This window comes from Amblyraja radiata, chromosome 1 (genome assembly GCF_010909765.2).
Source record: "Amblyraja radiata isolate CabotCenter1 chromosome 1, sAmbRad1.1.pri, whole genome shotgun sequence".
NCBI lineage: Eukaryota > Metazoa > Chordata > Chondrichthyes > Rajiformes > Rajidae > Amblyraja > Amblyraja radiata.
The window spans coordinates 100,336,635-100,355,959 of record NC_045956.1 but is presented as its reverse complement, the minus strand read 5'-3'; the positions used below and the strand labels follow the sequence as shown (position 1 = coordinate 100,355,959).

Sequence of the window (19,325 nt, the reverse complement as noted above, 5' to 3'; positions counted from 1 at the left end):
CTGATACTGATGTTATACTTCTGGCTCCTTTCAACAGAAAAATATATAATGCTCAACTACAGACAAAGTACAAATGGAATTCAACAAATTTAAGATCATATCAGAAATCATGAGTGAGTTGTGAGGAAGTGCTGGAACAACTAAGGTCATATTCTCAAAAGTGTGACAACTGAGAGGAGATTTGATGAATGTACCCAAAATAAATAAAGGATTAAGCAGTATAGACACAGAAAATTTGCACTTGATGTTAAGCTATTCTGTTGTGCTTTGGATGGTTACAGAAATATATCCCCCACCTCCTCCCCCAAATTCAATAGAAAAGTAAATCAGATACAAAATTGGAAATAAAAAACATAACTGCTCTTTTCATTATTATCATTACCTGACTTAAATCAGCAATCAAGGACTTTATCCCTGAACTACTGCAGTGAGAAAATGGCAGTACAGGTATTATGCAAAAATTAAATGAAAAACCCAGAAAAAAGCCCCATATAGTATGCAATCATGTTCGCACATTAAGGCACTGTAAAGAAGAAACAAAACCAACTTTTTCAGCTAGCTGATAATTAATTGCAGTATTATTAGAACAGGTATGAATTAATATTACATTTTATTGGACACACTACAGTTGCTATTGTACTTCCCTTGTTGATATTTCTGCTAAATTTTATTCCTGAGAATAAGGATGGCAGTGGGAGTACAGCATGACAACTTTATATTTTATTCATGCACAAATGCATTACCTTGAATTGTGCCCTTGTGAAAGACATAGGTATATACTTTATCATCATCATAAGCAATAAAGACTCCTTTATCCATTGTGAAGTGTTCCCACAGGATGCTTCTGACAGTTGTTGGAAAATTCGGGATCTCATATACACTATCATTCACCTTTAAAAGAACAAGGTTAATGAGAATCAAATCCATTGGTTCAAAATAAAAAAAATACACATCTAGAATCTTGAATGCTTTGTTCGAGGATTATAATAAGCTGCATTGTAAAAACAAGTGTTCCCTCAGTATACAAGATTTAGGTACTGAGGTATTGCCATAAAGCTGAATATTTACGAATGAAATGATCACATTAAGAATATCTTAATTGTCATTAATACAATACTATTGCTATCACAATTCCCTTTAGAGAATGTTTATAATATACAAAGATATAAGTACGCAATGCTACGATGTGCCAAGGAAACTGAAAAGAACGACACTTACTGGGCAATAGACAAACCCATCACTCTTGTCATCAATGAATGCCATTCTGGTTCCAGTGGGATCAGGGAAAACTTTACGAATACTGACTGAATGTCGATATTCATTCACATATTGCCAGTCCTCAATGAAGAAATAATGGATGATGCCAGTCTGAAAGGAGGAAGTCAATGCTCATAAGCAAATTGGTGAAATTTGTGATATAAAAGTCTTAAGAGATACTCTTGTAGCTTATAGCAAATTGTAACCATTGTTCACAATTCTGTTTCCTTACCCCTCCTCTGTATCCCACGTTGACTTGCACACATTTCTCCCTTTACCCTCTACCTCCCCCTACATTGCATCCCCTGGCCTCATAATTAACACCTTTTGTCTTTTCATCTCTGGCCTTTGACAAACCATCTGCCTATCCACACCCCACCCCCCACCCCCCATCACTCGCCAGGCTTTGTCCTGTTCCTCCTCTCTTCAAACTTTCTCTGCCCCACAACAATCAGTTCGAAGAGTTTCCCAACCTGAAATGTCACCTATCCATGTTCTTCAGAGATGCTGCCTGAGTTACTCCAGCACTTGGTCTTTTGCAGATACTGCAGATACTGAGTTACTCCAGCACTTGGTCTTTTTTTTAAATCAACCATATTCATATGTTCCCAAATTGTAGATTTGAAGTCCAGCCAACATAACGAGTAGAATTTAAACAAAATAAAAAGTCTCCCTTGAAAAGGATGTCTTCAAAATTGTCTAAAATGGATAGCAGAGGCACATGCCTAAGGCTCCTGTGCAAAGTACTCATAAACAAGATTGGAAGCAAAGCATCTGTTTCACAAAATCTTGTCTCCAAGCATCCTGTTTTCTGATTGTATCCCTCACAAAATCGTACATGGCTATCAAGTCCCTGCCGGTTCTCAATGTAATCCCATCACATCCATTCCCCACTCATTTTCCTGTAACCTTTCCCTCAATTAAAACAAGCCTGATTCTCTTACCACCCACTATGGCGATTAACAAAAGCCAATCATCCAAAAACCAGCACATCTTTAGCTTATGGGAGGAAACCAGAGGACCAGAGAAAACCCACATGTCACAGGAAGAATGTGCAAACCCTACATTTACAGCACCGGAAGTCAGAATCAAACACAGTTTACTTTAGCCATGAGACCACCATTACCAGCAGCTCCACTTCCATCCTAGGGGTGGAGATGGGCCAGTATTTACTGCTATATCTTTATTGCCAACTATCCTATACAAATGCAGGTAGCGGTTTAACCTGGTATTACATCTAAAAGCCCAGTGAAGCAGTGGATCCACTGCACTTCCTACAATACAGATGTGGCACTGGCTAAGCGATGGCAGAACGTTGTCTGACACACGAGCGAACAAACTTCCTACATAAGTTTGATCAAAGCATTCTATAGTAAAATCTCCAAGGACCTCAAAAATGCAGCATGGCTGGGCAACTTAGTAGACTCCAGCACCAACCCTGTATGCAGGGTTCTTCCTGACTTTCAGGAGGAGGCATTGATCAGGATGAAGGTAAAGGTTCAGTCAATGTAAGAACAATGTGCTTGACGAAGCTGCAGTGATGTTGCAGGAAATGAAGGGCCAAGAGTGAGGAATTTGTGATTTAGAAAGTGCAACAACAAATGGTTTGGGAGCATATGTTTTAACTAAGGATGGATACAGAAAGACAAAAGGAGAAATAGGTTGTGAAGGATTTGGGCAGAGATTACCTCATCTGTGGAGCATATTAACTAATAACTCATCTACTTTTTGTGTGTACTGTTATAACCTTTAGTCAGAAAGCCATCCAGCTTCCTATTTTAATGTACTGGATCGACATTAAAAAAATAGCCTCCTTTTGGGTTTGGTGGAAGAATAAGTCAGCTGAAGGTCTTTGTGTTTCAATGTACTGGATATTGGAATACTATAGCATAAAAAGAGGTAATTCAGTCTACTGAGCTGCAATGGCTGTTGAAAAAAGGCATTCAGTAGCTTAGCCATGTTATCTATCATGGCAGGAATCATTACACAACGCAGAGCGGCTGGTGACCATTACATGACAAGGTGGTACCCTGGATTATTAAATAGATCATCTGGGGTGGGGATTGTAGGACATTGGCAAGGAACTCACATCTGTCCCGTAAATCAAGAAGTCAGCAGTAAGTGCATGGCATGTAACTCGGCATTTGTCATCACGTCCAGGAAAAAGACGAGCTTCTCTTTCCTCCTGCGCCTCAATACCTTCGATTTCAATCTGTAACCAAATTAGAATTATACATGTTCAGTAAATCAATTACTCATTTACTATAAATGGCAACATTTTAATTTTATTAAACTCAAAGCAATTTTCATATGGACTAACATAACCAATTCTGGACGTTCAAAAGGTACATGAGGCAATTTTCTAACTAATTTAAAATAATTTATTTGACAGCTTAGTTTACATTCAAAAAAGTGCATCAGAAAAATCATTCTGGTCATCAGGACTAATCCAGCCATGCTCAAGGCACGGATATTGTACATTCAACCTCTCACATCCTTGTTTCATGGGATTGATGCCCCAACTTGAAGGAACAGTAAACACCTTCCTCTGCATATAAAGTGAAAAAAGAAAAAAAAAACACTCAGCTGATTAGACAGGATCTGTGGGAAGAATATTTTAGTTTGCAGCTTAGGTGGCCGCATTCACCAATGAAACAGTCATCTCTGGTACTAAGTTGCCAGGCAGATGGGTTCTGGAAGCACAGCTGGTGCTTCTGACTCATCCGAAACAAATGTTTTAGACAGATTTCTTGAAATTATTTTCGCAACATTACGCTGTTTCACTTACCCGTCCATTTGTAAGGTAATTAACTGGGTTAAAGTTGCAGTGAGTCTTAAATTTCAGTGAGAACAAAGAATTTAGTTTGAGTGTTGCTGCACATTAATTCTGCGTGTTCAACTACTGTTGAAGGAATTTTACGCTGGGTAAAAAATACTGGGCAAACGAACATAGCATTGCAAACCTGGAGTTGAGGTTTCTGACAAGTGCATTGATACCTACAGTAGAATTATATGCAAATTAAGCTAGTATTCCACTGTGTTGTACTTTTTATTTTAAGTGTGCAAATTAATTTTCAAATGTAGTTTTTCTGCATTTTCCTGTAAAGAAGCCCAAATTAAGTTTCAAAACATTATTCTAAAGTAATGATGGGACAGAAATGTCGAGAAATGTTGCCCCGAAATGCATACTTAACAGTAAGCACTAAAACATGAATAGTAATGGCTGCATGTTCGATTCCACTTCCAAAATCCTGTTCTATTAACAACAATGGAGTTAAATTTTGAAAGCACTGTAGAAGATGGAGCGATGACTACATTTTGAAATAATGGGAATTTATAATCTGCTTTTAGGATTTTTATGGGGTAATTAGATATTAAATTGCCTATTTTACTATACCAAAAGACAACAACCACAATGCTGAAGGAGATTATTCAGCCCATTACCTGTGGCAGTGGTTGCTCTCCATGCAGAGTTAATTGATCACAACATATATCTCCCAAGTATTTCCCCATTTCTTTCTATTTGATAACTGATTTTTACTTTACAAAATGTTATATTTCCACCTCTACAAATCTGATCTGTCAATCATTAGAAATATTTACCCTCTCAATATGAATCATAATTTTGAAAATTACTATTTGCCCCTCTCTTCCCTAACTCTTTAGTGTTTTTTGTTCATGTGGGGAAATCCAAGATTCCAGACCTCTGGATGAAAGAATAATGTCACGCAATCATCTGTAGCCAGGTATGAGTTAGCATGAAAGACAGTATAATTGATTATTTAAAGAGGCAGTTGTAGGCTGCACATTGTTGAAAGACAATCAGTTGTAAGCTGCCGTAAAATGTAAATATACTGGTTAGGTGGGCAGAAACGTAGTAAATGGAATTCAATCTGAAGAAGGCTGAGTGAATATATTTGAGAGAACAAACAAGGCAAAGAATAAAAAATAAATGATAGGATAGTTAGAAGTGTCAAGGAACAAAAGGACCTTATTGAACAAATGGACTGAATCATTGAACATAACATTAGAAATAGATAGCTGTTAAGAAGGTATAATGGATTTTTTCCTTGTTTTTCCTTTTTTTGTTGTTGTGGAAAACAAAACAAGAACAATAGAGCATGGAAGTAATGCTACAACCAAATAATTCACTAGTAATGCCAAACTTGATTACTATATGCATATACTTTATGGTGATCACAATATAGTTAACAAAAGGTGATTGCACTAGAAAGGGTACATAGGGAATTTGATTGGATTCTGCCAGGAAATTTGGTCCTGAAATAAAAATCCACTCGGCTCGGGAGAGAAGGAATGCAAAAATGCTCCTTTCCCGACAGGCAGAAGATGCCCGCAGTCCTGCAGCAGCCAGAATATCCATCCAGCTGATGTCCCAAACCACCAAGAAATACTCTGCAGTATTTCCTCTGTAGCTGTATAGCCTGTGTAGCTCTGTTAAAAAGTTAGAGCAACATAACTTTTTTTAAATTGTGCAGATATTTATCAGAAATTTTTCATAAAGATGATTCCTAAATTAGGGCTTTTATAACTCGGGGACTGCCAGTAGTATAAAAAAATTCAGAAAAATTAATGAAAGATTAATCAAATATTTCTATGTTGTCATTCCACACTTATGAATTATCCCAAATATAACCAGACTAAATAAATGTCACATTTAAACAAAAGCAATTCTTATTGCCTGTTTCATTTCTGTACCCTTTCTGAATAACTATTATATCTGTTGCTTAGCAAAGGCTGGAACGGATCTACAAAGGAAATAAAACTCAACATCATTAGTAATAGTCTTAGTTCTAATTTAATGTAATATTATGGGGAAGGTGTACAGAAAAGCTTAAGAACTATAACATTATATGCAAAGTTGTTTCTGTCTTTAACATTGCTAATATAGCAGGATCAATGCTCCCAGTCCCAGGGTTATTTCTGCATTAATACTGATGAAAATCTAAGAGGAAAATATTTGGCACATAATAATATTTTTGTGTTTTCTTCTTCAATTTCAAGAAGTCTTCTAATTAAATATTTGTCAGTAACAGCATTTTCCCCACCATTTGGCAGTCTAGCTTCACTGGGTTGGATGATTGTTTTTTATTAGAATACAATTTATTTGAATTCAGTACCTGGTCCAGCTTGGAACACAATGGGAAAATAAATCAATGTCCAACACAATAGTGTAATTGTTTGGTGTCAAAATAAATGCTCGATCTTGACTGATGAAAATTATTTTAGTCTTAGGAACAAATTCTACTAGACAGATACAAATGTGTACCTTTGCTTTTATACCTTGTTTCTGCAGGTACTTAGGAAAAAGCAATTAAACCACATTTGAAAACTAAAGGTCATAAGTAATAGGAGCAGAATTAGGCCATTTGGCCCATCAAGTCTACTCTGCCATTCAATCATGGCTGGTCTATCTCTCCCTCCTAACCCCATTCTCCTGCCTTCTCCCCATAACCCCAGACATCCATACTAAGCAAGAATATATCTATCTCAGTGATAGAAAAATTCATTCCTATCGCTATCAGGGACTGTACCTTTAATTAATGCTTTAAAGATGTTAGCATGTAGTAAAAACAAGCTTTTGCAGTGATCCGGCAGAACGGATCACAAATCGGCCTTGCAGTAGCTGAGAGAACATAGATAAGAACTGTTCTCATCATTATGACATTCCATGATAATGCTATCATCCTGTATATGTGTTTCCAAACAATATGGTCTTATTCTTGCTTTGGCAGGTGCTCGCCTCCCTATAAACTCCCTGCCTCCCTAACCTTCATTCATGTAATGGAAAATTTCTAACCATGTGGTTTACGGCTGTTTATGAGTATAAAGATATGTGTGAATTCTCTGTATTGTCAGTCTAAATAGCGCCAGCATTTGGTGTGGACGCTCTGTGCACATCGTTGCTTGGCTCTCTCACCTTGGTGACAAGTAAAGCTATTGCAGAGATTTGCTGACTCTTTGATTTATTTGAGCATAAACATTCAGGTTATATCTTTAATACTGTTGCTGGTGTAGTTGGGAAAAAATATTTCTAACACTCGGCCTTAAAAATATCCATTGGCTTGGCCTCCACAGCCTTCTGTGGCAAAGAATTCCATAAATCCATCACCCTCTGTCTAAAGAAATTCCTTCTTATCTCCTTCCTAAAAGAACGTCCTTTAATTCTGAGGCTGTGACCTCGGGACGATTGTGGCGGCGCCTAACGACAGCGGCTCTACTGCAGTCCGTCTGTCTTTTTTAAATTTTTGTCTCGTTAAATGTATGTTTGATTCTAGTTTTATTATTTTTTTAGCTGTGCATGTGTGGGGGGTGGGGGAAACCGTTAATCTTTTCCCTGTTCGGGGACCCGACTTTTTCCCTGTCGGGTCTCCGATGTCGTTGGGCCTAACATCGTGGAGCCGACGGCGGCCTCTGGCCGGAACCAACCTGAGGGCTCCAGTCACGGAGCCTGTGGACCTGCCATCGCGGAGCGGGCCGACTTCGGAGCAGGATGAGCAGTGGTGGCGCGCGGCTGCGACCCGACTTCGGAGCTTCGGAGGCTCCGGCTGCAGGCCCTGTGGACGGTAACATCGGGAGCTCGCAAGTCCCTGGTGGGAGACCGCTGTTCGGAGCTCCCGCAACGGCAACTTCTCCCGCCAGAATCACTGGGTGAAATGACTTGGAGCGGGGCCTAACATCGCCTGGCGCGACTTAACAGCCACGGGACTTACCATCGCCCGCCGAGGGCTTTAACATCGGGAGCCCCAGTTCGCCTCGACGTTGCAGTTAACTGCTGGACCGCGGGAGAAGAACAAGGGAAGAAATAAAACTTTTGCCTTCCATCACAGTGAGGAGGTGTTGGAGATTCACTGTGATGGATGTTTGTGTAAAGTGTGTTAAGTGCGGGTCTTGTTTTTTTTAAATTGTTAAGACTGTAGAAAATGCAATTTCGTTCAAACCAAGCTGTTTGAATGACAATAAAAGGCATTCTATTCTATTCTATTCTGGTCATAGACTTTCCCACTAGTGGAAACATCCTCTCCACATCCACTCTATCCAAGCCTTTCACTATTCGGTATGTTTCAATCCTTATTCTTCTAAACTCCAGCGAGTACAGGACCAGTGCCGTCAAATGCTGATCATAAATTAAACCACTCATTCCTGAGATCATTCTTGTAAACCTCCTCTGGTCCCTCTCCAGGGCCAGCACATCCTTCCTCAGATATGGTGCCCAAAATTGCTCTTTTTTCTAAAAATCTAAAATTGCGACAGATCTTTTAGGCTTTACATTATACGCAAAACTAATTGTTCTATTTTAAACCAAGTACAGGTGGTTCCGCTAAAACGCAAAAGTTGTGCTCATAAAAAACCTTGTGTAATAGGAAATGGTGCTATAAAAATAATTATGTCAATGGGACAAGTGAGTAGAGTGTAGAGTGTTTCGGAATCGCAATGACAATTATTTTTACCTGCAGAATTTTCAAAAATAAAGGGTTTTTTAATAACCATGTTTATTTTTCTTATTGCAAGTTTAAGGCTATATGTTACATTGTTTAATAGTATCATTGCACAATTGTCAAAAGAAGCAATTATTGTCCATTTCAAATGCCCCACAGCAGTAAAAGTAGCTCTGAGTTCTTAAGAGGCAATGATGTCTGATTACTGCAGGGGAGTTACATGGAAACAGTTTTTATTTCCAAAACAGCATATTATTCTGCTTGCCAATTTCTTAAGTGACTTTTAAGTGGTTCTCTAGTTCACGACTGAAATTGCGCTTTATTACCAATTAGGCCTACGTAATACAAATAGCGTTCCCTAATTCATCAATCGCGCTATATCCATCTTGCGTTATAAAAGCATACATAACAGCAGATTGTATTAGCTGTATTAATACAGCTAACTATTCAACCGCTCCAGTAAGAAGCTGAAACACTGAACTCAGAAATAGGATCAATTAGACATATTAGTTTTAGGAGATGAAGTTTTGAATACTTTACCAATTTGAAATTTTGAAAATAGCTACTTGAAGGTATAGCCCTAAACTGTTGACATGTACTTCAGAATAATCCAACATTTAGGACAGACATACTACAAGCTAATTGTTAAATTGTACATTGTCCACAGATTGCGCAAGTCATGCATTGTAAACCCCATGCATTCTTCACAAAGAATCAAAAAAAAATTAAAAAATTGTTATATGTTATATGTTATTCATTACAAATTGTCTAGTGGGGAAAGGGAAGAGATAAAAAATGGAGAAAATTAATACATAGTTATCTGGAAATGGGTTGATTAACTCAAATAATTCCACTTACATGATTAAGCACAACAATGTCTTATTTATGTATACACTTGGAACTGCAGATACTGGTTTACAAAAAAAAAGTGCTGGAATAACTCAGTGGGTCAGGAAACATCTCTGGAGGTCATGAATAGGTGAAATTTTGGATCGAAACGTGATTTATCCATGTCAATAGATAATAGACAATAGGTGCAGGAGTAGGCCATTTGGCCCTTCGAGCCAGCACCGCCATTCAATGTGATCATGGCTGATCATCCCCAATCAGTACCCCGTTCCTGCCTTCTCCTCATATCCCGACTACGCTATTTTTAAGAGCCCTATCTAGCTCTCTCTTGAACGCACCCAGAGAACCCGCCTCCACCGCCCTCTGAGGCAGAGAATTCCACAGACTCACCTCTCTCTATGAGAAAAAGTGTTTCCTCGTCTCCGTTCTAAATGGCTTACTCCTTATTCTTGAACTGTGGCCCCTGGTTCTGGACTCCCCCAACATCGGGAACACGTTTCCTGCCTCTAGCGTGTCCAAGCCCTTAACAATCTAATATGTTTCAATGAGATACCCTCTCATCCTTCTATACTCCAGAGTGTACAAGCCCAGCTGCTCCATTCTCTCAGCATATAACAGTCCCGCCATCCCGGGAATTAACCTTGTAAACCTACGCTGCACTCTCTCAATAGCAAGAATGTCCTTCCACAAATTAGGGGACCAAAACTGCACACAATACTCCAGGTGTGGTCTCACTAGGGCTCTGTACAACTGCAGAAGGACCTCTTTGCTCCTATATTCGATTCCTCTTGTTATAAAGGCCAACATGCCATTCGCTTTCTTCACTGCCTGCTGTACCTGCATGCTTAATTTCATGGACTGATGCACAAGGACCCCCAGATCCCATTGTACTTCCCCTTTTCCCAACTTGACGCCATTTAGATAGTAATCTGCCTTCCTGTTTTTGCTACCAAAGTGGATAACCTCACATTTATCCGCATTAAACTTCATCTGCCATGCATCTGCCCACTCCCCCAACCTGTCCAAGTCACCCTGGATTCTCATAGCATCCTCCTCACAATTCGCACTGCCACCCAGCTTTGTGTCGTCTGCATTTGCTAATGTTACTTTGAATCCCTTCATCCAAATCATTGATGTATATTGTAAATAGCTGTGGTCCCAGCACCGAGCCTTGCGGTACCCCACTAGTCACTGCCTGCCATTCTGAAAGGGACCCGTTAATCCCTACTCTTTGTTTCCTGTCTGCCAACCACTATCCATGTCAGCACTCTACCCTCAATACCATGTTCTCTAATTTTGCCCACTAATCTCCTATGTGGGACCTTATCAAATACTTTCTGAAAGTCCAGGTACACTACATCCACTGGCTTTCCCTTGTCCATTATCCTAGTTACATCTTCAAAAAATTCCAGCAGATGAGTCAAGCATGATTTCCCCTTTGTAAATCCATGTTGACTCAGACCGATCCTGTTACTGCTATCCAAACGTGCGGCTATCTCATCTTTTATAATTGAATCCAGCATCTTCCCCACCACCGATGTCAGGCTAACCCTCCAATCCCCAGGAACTGATCTTGAGTCTATAGAACATTGGAAAATTATCACCAATGCATCCACGATTTCTAGAGCCACTTCCTTAAGTACCCTGGGATGCAGACCATCAGGCCCTGGGTATTTATCAGCCTTCAGTCCCATCAGTCTATCCAACACCATTTCCTGCCTAATGTGGATTTCCTTCAGTTCCTCTGTCACCCCAGATCCTCTGGCCACTACTATATCAGGAAGATTGTCTGTGTCCTCCTTAGTGAAGACAGATCCAAAGTACCTGTTCAACTCATCTGCCATTTCCTTGTTCCCCATAATAAATTCACCTTTTTCGGTCTTCAAGGGTCCAACTTTGGTCTTAACTATATTTTTACTATAGTTTACTATCCTGCTTGATATTCTTGGCTAGTTTACCTTTGTTTACATATAATCTTGTTATAATCCAAGTATAATCCAAAACATATTTCCCCTTGGATTGACAACAAATTGCTCAGATGCATGTATTTTGCTGATTACTGCCCAGTAGGTCCCTTGTGAATAGTTAAAGCCCTTAAGGCATGTCTCATCCAATCTACTAAATGTTGTTAAGATATTGTGCATGACCACATCACCTCAAGCAAACATGAACTCACTGAGAGAGTATTCCTGATGGCCCAAATTTGACTATTTTATTGACAGGGATGCATCTTTGTACATATCTGAAATAAGGCTTTAAACAAAAATCCTGATGAGAGAGGAAGAATTATATTGTTTAGGTAATTTAACAGTCTAGACTGATAAAACAAATATTTATTCTAGCTTGAAAATCTGAATCAAAAATAGCTAATTGTAAAGTTAAGTACAAAATGTGAACTATATTGCATATTTACCATATGTAGCTGAACTCTTCCCTCAAAAAGTACTGCTGCATAATCGGAATTCAAGCACATATTAGTTACAGTACCCAAGTACTCCATGTCTTTTAGCTTCGCCACTCCTAAAAATGTCAAACACAGCAACACATCAATAAGTGTTTTTTGGGATAAAATATGTCAATCACAAAACCAATTTGGAAGCCCCTCAATTTTAGGGGCGCACATGCCAAGTTTAGGCAACCAAGCTTCTTAATTCAATTAGTAACAGAGCAAACACAGCTATCTGGAGAAAGTTGATGACGGAGCAGAATTTTATGCAAGTGACGTCACTATGGAAACCTGGAGGCCCCTTGACCTAGTGCATCAAGTGCTGAGGGAGTACGGTGGGGGAAGGGGGGAGGCACGGTGGGGGAAGGGGGGAGGCACGGTGGGGGAAGGGGGGAGGCACGGTGGGGGAAGGGGGGAGGCACGGTGGGGGAAGGGGGGAGGCACGGTGGGGCGGTGGCAGAGTTGCCACCTGACAGCGCCAGAGACCCTGGTCAATCTGACAACAGATGTGTGGAATTTGTATGTTCTCTCTGTGGCTGTCTGGGATTTTTCCAGGTGCTCTAGTTTCCTCCTAAGTTCTAAAGACGTGCAAGTTTGTAGGTTAATTGGCTTCTGTAAATTGTCCCTAGTGTAGGATAGAACTAGTCTATGGGTGATTGCTGGTCAGCATGGACTCGGTGGGTTGAAGGGCCTGTTTCCACACTGTATTTCTAAACTAAACTAAAGTAGATTGGTTGGGTGCTGATGATTATTTCTGTCATTGCTGCCATCGCAGACTTCAGTTGTGTCCGAGGCCTCCACCTTTTAAGATTCTAAGCAATCTCTCCAGGATGGACGTGGGGAGGATATTTCCTCTTGTGGGAGGATCTAGAGGCCAGTTTAAAAATTAGGGTTATCCATTTAATGCAGAGATGACAAATTTTAATCTACAAGGACGTCATTGGTCTTCCTCAAAGTATGGGAAAGGCAGGGTCTGAATATTTTAAGGCAGGTGTAAATAAACACTTGATTAGACTATGAATAACAGTTTTAAAGGAAATGGGGATGAGAGAAAATTATGAAAAATATTTTTTAAATCTCGAGCATCAATTTCGAAAGGCTTAACATTTGAACTAATCATAACCAAATTAAAAATTCATTTGTTGCCATTAAAAAACTGGGAAGCACTCACAGGTTTCTCCTCATTGCAGTTAAATTATATAAAATAATGCCTTTTATAAATACATTCCAAACAATTAGTTTCAATAAGCGAGTTCGGTATTACAACTGCGCATGCCCAGGTCATGGATCATTCGGGATAAACATTCTCGCCAGCTGAGCTACTGTGTGCGTACGGACCTGCGTATTCATTTCAATGAGATTTATAAATAAATTATTCCGTCAAATATGTCAACAGTAGGCCACAGCGTACTGCAGGCTGCACAAATCCACAATTGTATCTATTAAAATTATTGACTCAATACAGCAACAGCCTTGAAAACGTGAGAATGCCTGGAACGAACCTGTCAATTATCAAATCTCTGGCATTAGCCTGAGTCACAGCCATTCAAATTCGATTTGATTTAAACGAATTACAAGTTGTGTGGTCAACCAATTAGATTCCTATCTAAATAACCTTCCTGGATTGAAGGAAACAAGGAGAATGTGCTGTGTGGAGGGGTAGGTTGGAAAGTTCAGATTGGATTCGAACAGGCTGGTTAAACTTTCGAGGTGGGTTTGACTTAAATAAAGATGCTGTCGCTTTAACCTCTGGGGTTGCTTTCAGTTTGTCAGGGCATACAATTGGGAGGCTTCACTCAGGAGTGGGGCGCAGCTCCCCAGCTGACGGGACCTGTTCTCGCTCTCTTTCAAGGAGGCGCCGCCCACCCCAGCAAGTGGGCAAATGTGGAGCCAACCTGTAATATGAGTGGGAGCATTTTCTCAGTCAGACTTTGTCGACAGTTGGGGTGGGGGATCTGGGAGAGAGAAAGCTGGCGATGCCGCACAGACGGAACAGTTTAACAACGACCCATTAAAATCCGTACTTCGGCCACTTGGCAACCTGGGCTGATCTGATCTGACGGCCCTCTCGCAAGCTCACAGCGTGCCCAATCCTAACCCAGAACCTCCACAAAACCTTTGGGCTTCGGGTAACACCTGCACAAAGAGCCTCTGCTAACAAGGTCTGGCGAACTATGCTGGTCAACATGCACTGGGCGAGATGGCTGGGGGAAATGCACCGCAACCACCGCAAACGTGGAACAGCACAGACCCTCCACTCAATCTATCCAATACTAAAGGGCAGGCATTTCGCAGTTAAATGTCTTATATCAGATTTGTGTCTCCTTCACAGGGCCAACCCTGTACTCAGTTTTACTCAGAGATTAATCTTTGCCTTAACGGTACATTCACACCGCCTGTAGGTAAAGCATCAGCCCACATCACACTGCTACAGTCGCTGCCTGCCTCAGATTAAATATATTTTTACTCATAAATTATGAATAACGATAAGAAAATGTTTCAAACACAAGTAATATTTTCTTATTCCAGTAGCAAACACATTAAGAATTAAATTAAAATAATAAATTCTTTAACTTTTTGAATATCTCATAATTGCAGATTAATGAACTGAATTAGAACGGAGACTAAGTAGTGTGTGAACAGCAGAACAAGAAAGGAAGCTGTTGAGTTGACAGAATTCTAGATGAATTCCTTGGTAGAATAGTTAACAATTTATAGTTTATACAGCACTGCGTTAGTTTTTTTAAAATCCAGAATGACCTTTGACAAATCCCAAATTGCTTGCTTTTATCGAGATACCGAACTCGCTTATTCTTCATTAATGTTTGATATTTGTTCAAAGCATTTTTGTGAACATACGATTTTCTCCAAGGGCATAAAACCAAGCTCGGTTATTCATTCCAACAGCCACGTGATATGGGCCTACAGCAATAAAGTTAGGCTCTACCTCAACAGAAACTGTGATTTCTGGTTCCTGGGGAAAAAATAAATACAGGTAACTAATTAAGATTTTAGTTAGACAAAATTAACGTTAGACAAATTGATGAACTTAATGCTTGATCTATAACATTTCAAATCAAACATCAATCCAATTGCCCAAAATTAATAATAAAATCACAAAAAAGAGCGTGAAATTTCCCCCCGTAATTGATGTTAGATCAAAGTTTTTATTAATTAAAGAGAGTTAAGAAGTGATTTGCATCAACTGTCATTTGCAAAGAGTAATTAAGGAGTTTCATAACTTTCTGATCTACAAGTCAAAGTTCAAGATAACTTTATAAATGCACATACTCCCTCAACATGATTGGCCACTGTGACTTCCAGCAGAGAGGTCAGGAAAGCAATGCGGGTTCCACAGGCATCTCCAAGAACTGGAAGTTTTGTAAGGAAAACATGCAGAGTCCCACGCTGTGTAGATACTGCAAGCAACTGTCCATCATCTGTCCAAGATAGTTGATCCAGACCTGAAAGTTTGATATTAAAATACGGTACATAATATTGTTTGCAATTTAATTCATCTTTGAGATAAATACAGTGGGTAAATGCGAGTACAAAACAGATTTGCTGGTTTTATTAATTTTCTGAATGTAAATGTAGCCACTCAATTATCTATAAGTTTCAGTTCATATGTCCTATACTAATTTGTGGGGTTCCTTCTTATGCTATGTCGTTCAAACTTATACTCCAACATTAAGTCAGCATTTATGAGCTGTTGAACATGTATCCAATTATACTTATGTTCAATGAAGGGGTTTTCAAAGCTATACGTGTGCCTATCGTTAAAGCATTTTGGTTCAGATAGTCTTTACACCTTAACAAATAGCCCCATCCATGATTCTTCTCTCCATGCAGTTATTTATTTAAAATGTATTTTATAGTTTTGCTGAGACAGAGATTAGCCCTGAAAATCATAATCCCGATTCTCAGGTTGTGACTCTTACATATGTTTATAGGCCATCACTTACAGCTACTGTCAATGACAGGGAACAGGATCATTAGAAGCTGCCAGTGCATCTAGATCAGCTGCATGCCACAACAGTGTATCCTCTTTCTTGATTTCTATTTGTCTTCTTATACCTGCTATTCCTGTCTCCTTTCTCTGTCCATCAACCACATCTGTGTCCTTCTGCTTACCCTTGCCAGTCAGCTTCTCTTGGCCCAAATTAGGAGTACCCTTCTAGCTCAGTTGAAGAATTTTCTGACATAGGAAAATTTCTGACTGTGACTGTGCAGTATATTAATCTCTGAGTAATTTTTCTCATGCAAAGGAAAAAACAGCTTGCATTTATATATCACCTTCGGAATCTCAAAATGCCCATGGTACCCTAAAACGGAACGTGTTGATACCATTATAGTGCAAAGGTTTATCAAACTTTCTTTTCCAGTAGTTACCTTTGGTTTCATCATCCAGGTTTATAATAGCATACATTTCTTTCATTTCTGACAGATCGTGGATCTTAATGCTGGTAAGAAATAATATTAGAATTACTTCATAAGAAGATACACCTAATTAAGAAACAGAGTTCCTCAATAGAAACAATCTACCAAAGTAGTAGGTTCAAAACTTTTCTTAACATCTATGAAAGTTTACAGAGCTGGCACAAATTATATACAAACTGGCACAAATTATATACAGGACTCACCTTAAATTAGCGAAACAAAAGGCAAGTAAACATAATTAATTTCTTAACAGCAATAAAGCCAGACAAGATAAATGCAATAATTAAAACATAACATACCAGTTGTCTCCACATGAAGCAGCTTTGTTCAAGGATTGAGAGATGGCAATACTTGTTAAACTATCCTTATGGTTGTGGACTTGGAAAAGTTCTTGGCCAATCTCACAAATATGTGTTGAAATTACTATAAAGTAACCTAGAGAGAAGCCAATCATGATGTACCCATCGCCATACCTGAAACACAAGGTGTGGGTGTAGTATTACAAAAAGATTAAAAAACAGCCATTCACCAAATAAAATAAGGAAATAATAAGTATAAATTGAAAACGTAGCAACATTTTGCAAGTGTTTTGTACTTCCAATACATTATATTTTAGCAAAACCTCTTAGAGGTTTTCTCAATATGTAAAAAACACTGGAACACTATCTTAACTGAAATATTAACAGTAAGATAACTGTGGCATTGCAACTATTGGCACCATGTTTGATCGTGCATGTTACTCTTCAAAATACTTGATGTATTGTATGTTCCACCTAGTGTCTCTGTTTTTAAACATACAATGCAATTGAACAAGTTTGAAAGATAGGGAAAATTCACTGTAAGTTTATCATTTATTTAGAAAAAAAGGACACTGCATATTTATTGCCACCATGAAAAATACAATACTCAGATTGCCTAAAGTAGACTGACTGAGAAAGCATAAAATGTCACATTTATTTAGCAACCTATATGTTCTCAAGAAAGCTAGCCAGGCACAAATGAGGACTCTGTAGTCTTTAAATAATACCAACAAATCTGTGACAATGCAACAGTGATTAATTATGCATTGTCTCTTGCCCTTTTTAACCATTCAAATAGACTCTAATTTCTATCCATTTAATTTAACTCCCATCATGTAGATTAACATAAACTCACCATCTGTAAGATATAATGGTTCCATAATGTTGCTGGAATGCCAATTCAATAGGGTTATCAGGATCACCCAAATTAAACAGAAAGAGTGTTTTCTTGCCCACAATAGCACTGACCTGAAAAAAGACAGATCGGTGACAAATTAAATCCACAGAGCCTTTACAAATGTATAGCTTTATTGAGGAAAGAGGTTTTTCAAGGTTAATACTTCAGACCTGGAACAAGACCTGGAACAAAACAGTGTATAGAACAGCAGTGATCCCTGCTCCACTGTATGTTTCTGAGACCTGGACTACGCATAGCAACAGGCACCACAAGACACTAAAAAAATACCACCAACACTGATTCTGCAAAGTTCTTCCTGAAGAAATGCAACATACTCATTGACTCCTGAGGATCCCTGGCCCATGATTGCTCAAAGAAGAGCATTTGCGATGGTAAGGAAAACTCCAGTCCGTGCATTGGCAGCATGCAGTAACACAACATAAGCAGCAGCACCTCACCTGACAGACTAGCCCTTCATGCCTGTGGAAGAGTCTGTGGTTCCCATAGTGAGTTCATCAGCAATCTTAAAATTCACAAGACTGGAGCAGGATCAAATCATTCATGTCATAGAGGGATTACCCAGGAAGTGAAGAGGAGGAAAGTTACAACATATTGCTCAAAATAAAATTTGGAATAGAATTTCAGAATGATTGAGCAAATTATTACAAAACTCGAATTTATCCTCAATCTAGATCATATTGGGAGTCTATAAATGCTCTCAGCATTTCTGAGTTGGAAAGGTGGAAAAATATTGGGTGAGGTTATGATCTGTACTGGTATGTACAGTTATGAGACATAAGATAATGTTACTGTTCTTATGGTTATGCTAGCAAAGGTTCTAGAGATAGGGGTTTTGCGGCTGCTGCCAGCATGACTCACATAAATCAAGCCAATATTATTGAGACCATGAAAATAAGTAGAACTATGAAGCTCTTTAGAAGAATAATAACCCATCAATAATCAAATTTCTGAAATTGACACAGAGTGCTGGAGTAATTCAGTGGGCCAGGCAGCATCTCTGGAGAACATAAACAAGTGACATTTCGGGTCGGGACGCTTCTTAGGTCCTGACTTGAAATGTCACCTGGTTTACAAAAAAATACACAGAGTGCAGAGTTAATCCAGCATTTCATGTCTTTTTTTGTAAACCAGCCTCTGTAGAACCTGAAATAATTTTGAAATTACTGAGTTGGGAGGGCAGAATGAAAACTGGGATGTGGAGAGATGTCAAAAATTACACCAGTTCTGCCTTTTTCATCTCTGGGCCATGTACGTTTGCATGAAGAGACCATATATGAATGTTTTTTGATAAAAGTGGCATCAAATAAATTGTTTTCTTGATGTGAAGTGATAGCAGAGAAGTAAGGAAAATCTAGGTTTGAAATAAATTGTAGATTTCACATGAGTCTGAAGAAGGGTCTCGACCCGAAACGTTGCCTATTTTCTTCGCTCCACAGATGCTGCCTCACCCGCTGAGTTTCTCCAGCATTTTTGTCTTCCTTGTAGAATCATAATGTCTTTTCCATGAATGTGCTTATCTTTACAAAAAATTCCACTGCTTGATGGACTATCCAGAAGTTACCCTGATCTTCTTGGGGCTTCATAGGACAGACAACCACAACATTCTGCAAATAGTGCAAACCCTCATCTTTCATTTCTTGACAACCCATAGCATTTGG

At 39.1% G+C, this 19,325-nt stretch overlaps 1 protein-coding gene across 3 annotated transcripts in view; it reads right to left on the bottom strand.

The window, feature by feature from the left end:
- Positions 1 to 19,325, bottom strand: part of wdr19 (WD repeat domain 19) — an 80,427-nt gene that overhangs the window by 45,329 nt on the left and 15,773 nt on the right. For all 3 annotated transcript variants that reach the window (XR_004413083.1, XM_033027100.1, XM_033027108.1), the window contains exons 8-16: positions 17,605 to 17,717; positions 16,749 to 16,922; positions 16,402 to 16,472; positions 15,301 to 15,473; positions 14,869 to 14,983; positions 11,977 to 12,083; positions 3,347 to 3,469; positions 1,219 to 1,368; positions 744 to 891 (exon numbers count right to left, since the gene is read on the bottom strand). Coding sequence is in view for 2 of the 3 variants with exons in the window: in XM_033027100.1 (XP_032882991.1) it covers positions 744 to 891; positions 1,219 to 1,368; positions 3,347 to 3,469; positions 11,977 to 12,083; positions 14,869 to 14,983; positions 15,301 to 15,473; positions 16,402 to 16,472; positions 16,749 to 16,922; positions 17,605 to 17,717 (1,174 nt within the window). In the remaining variant the exon portion in view is untranslated. The remainder of the gene's footprint in view (positions 1 to 743; positions 892 to 1,218; positions 1,369 to 3,346; positions 3,470 to 11,976; positions 12,084 to 14,868; positions 14,984 to 15,300; positions 15,474 to 16,401; positions 16,473 to 16,748; positions 16,923 to 17,604; positions 17,718 to 19,325) is intronic.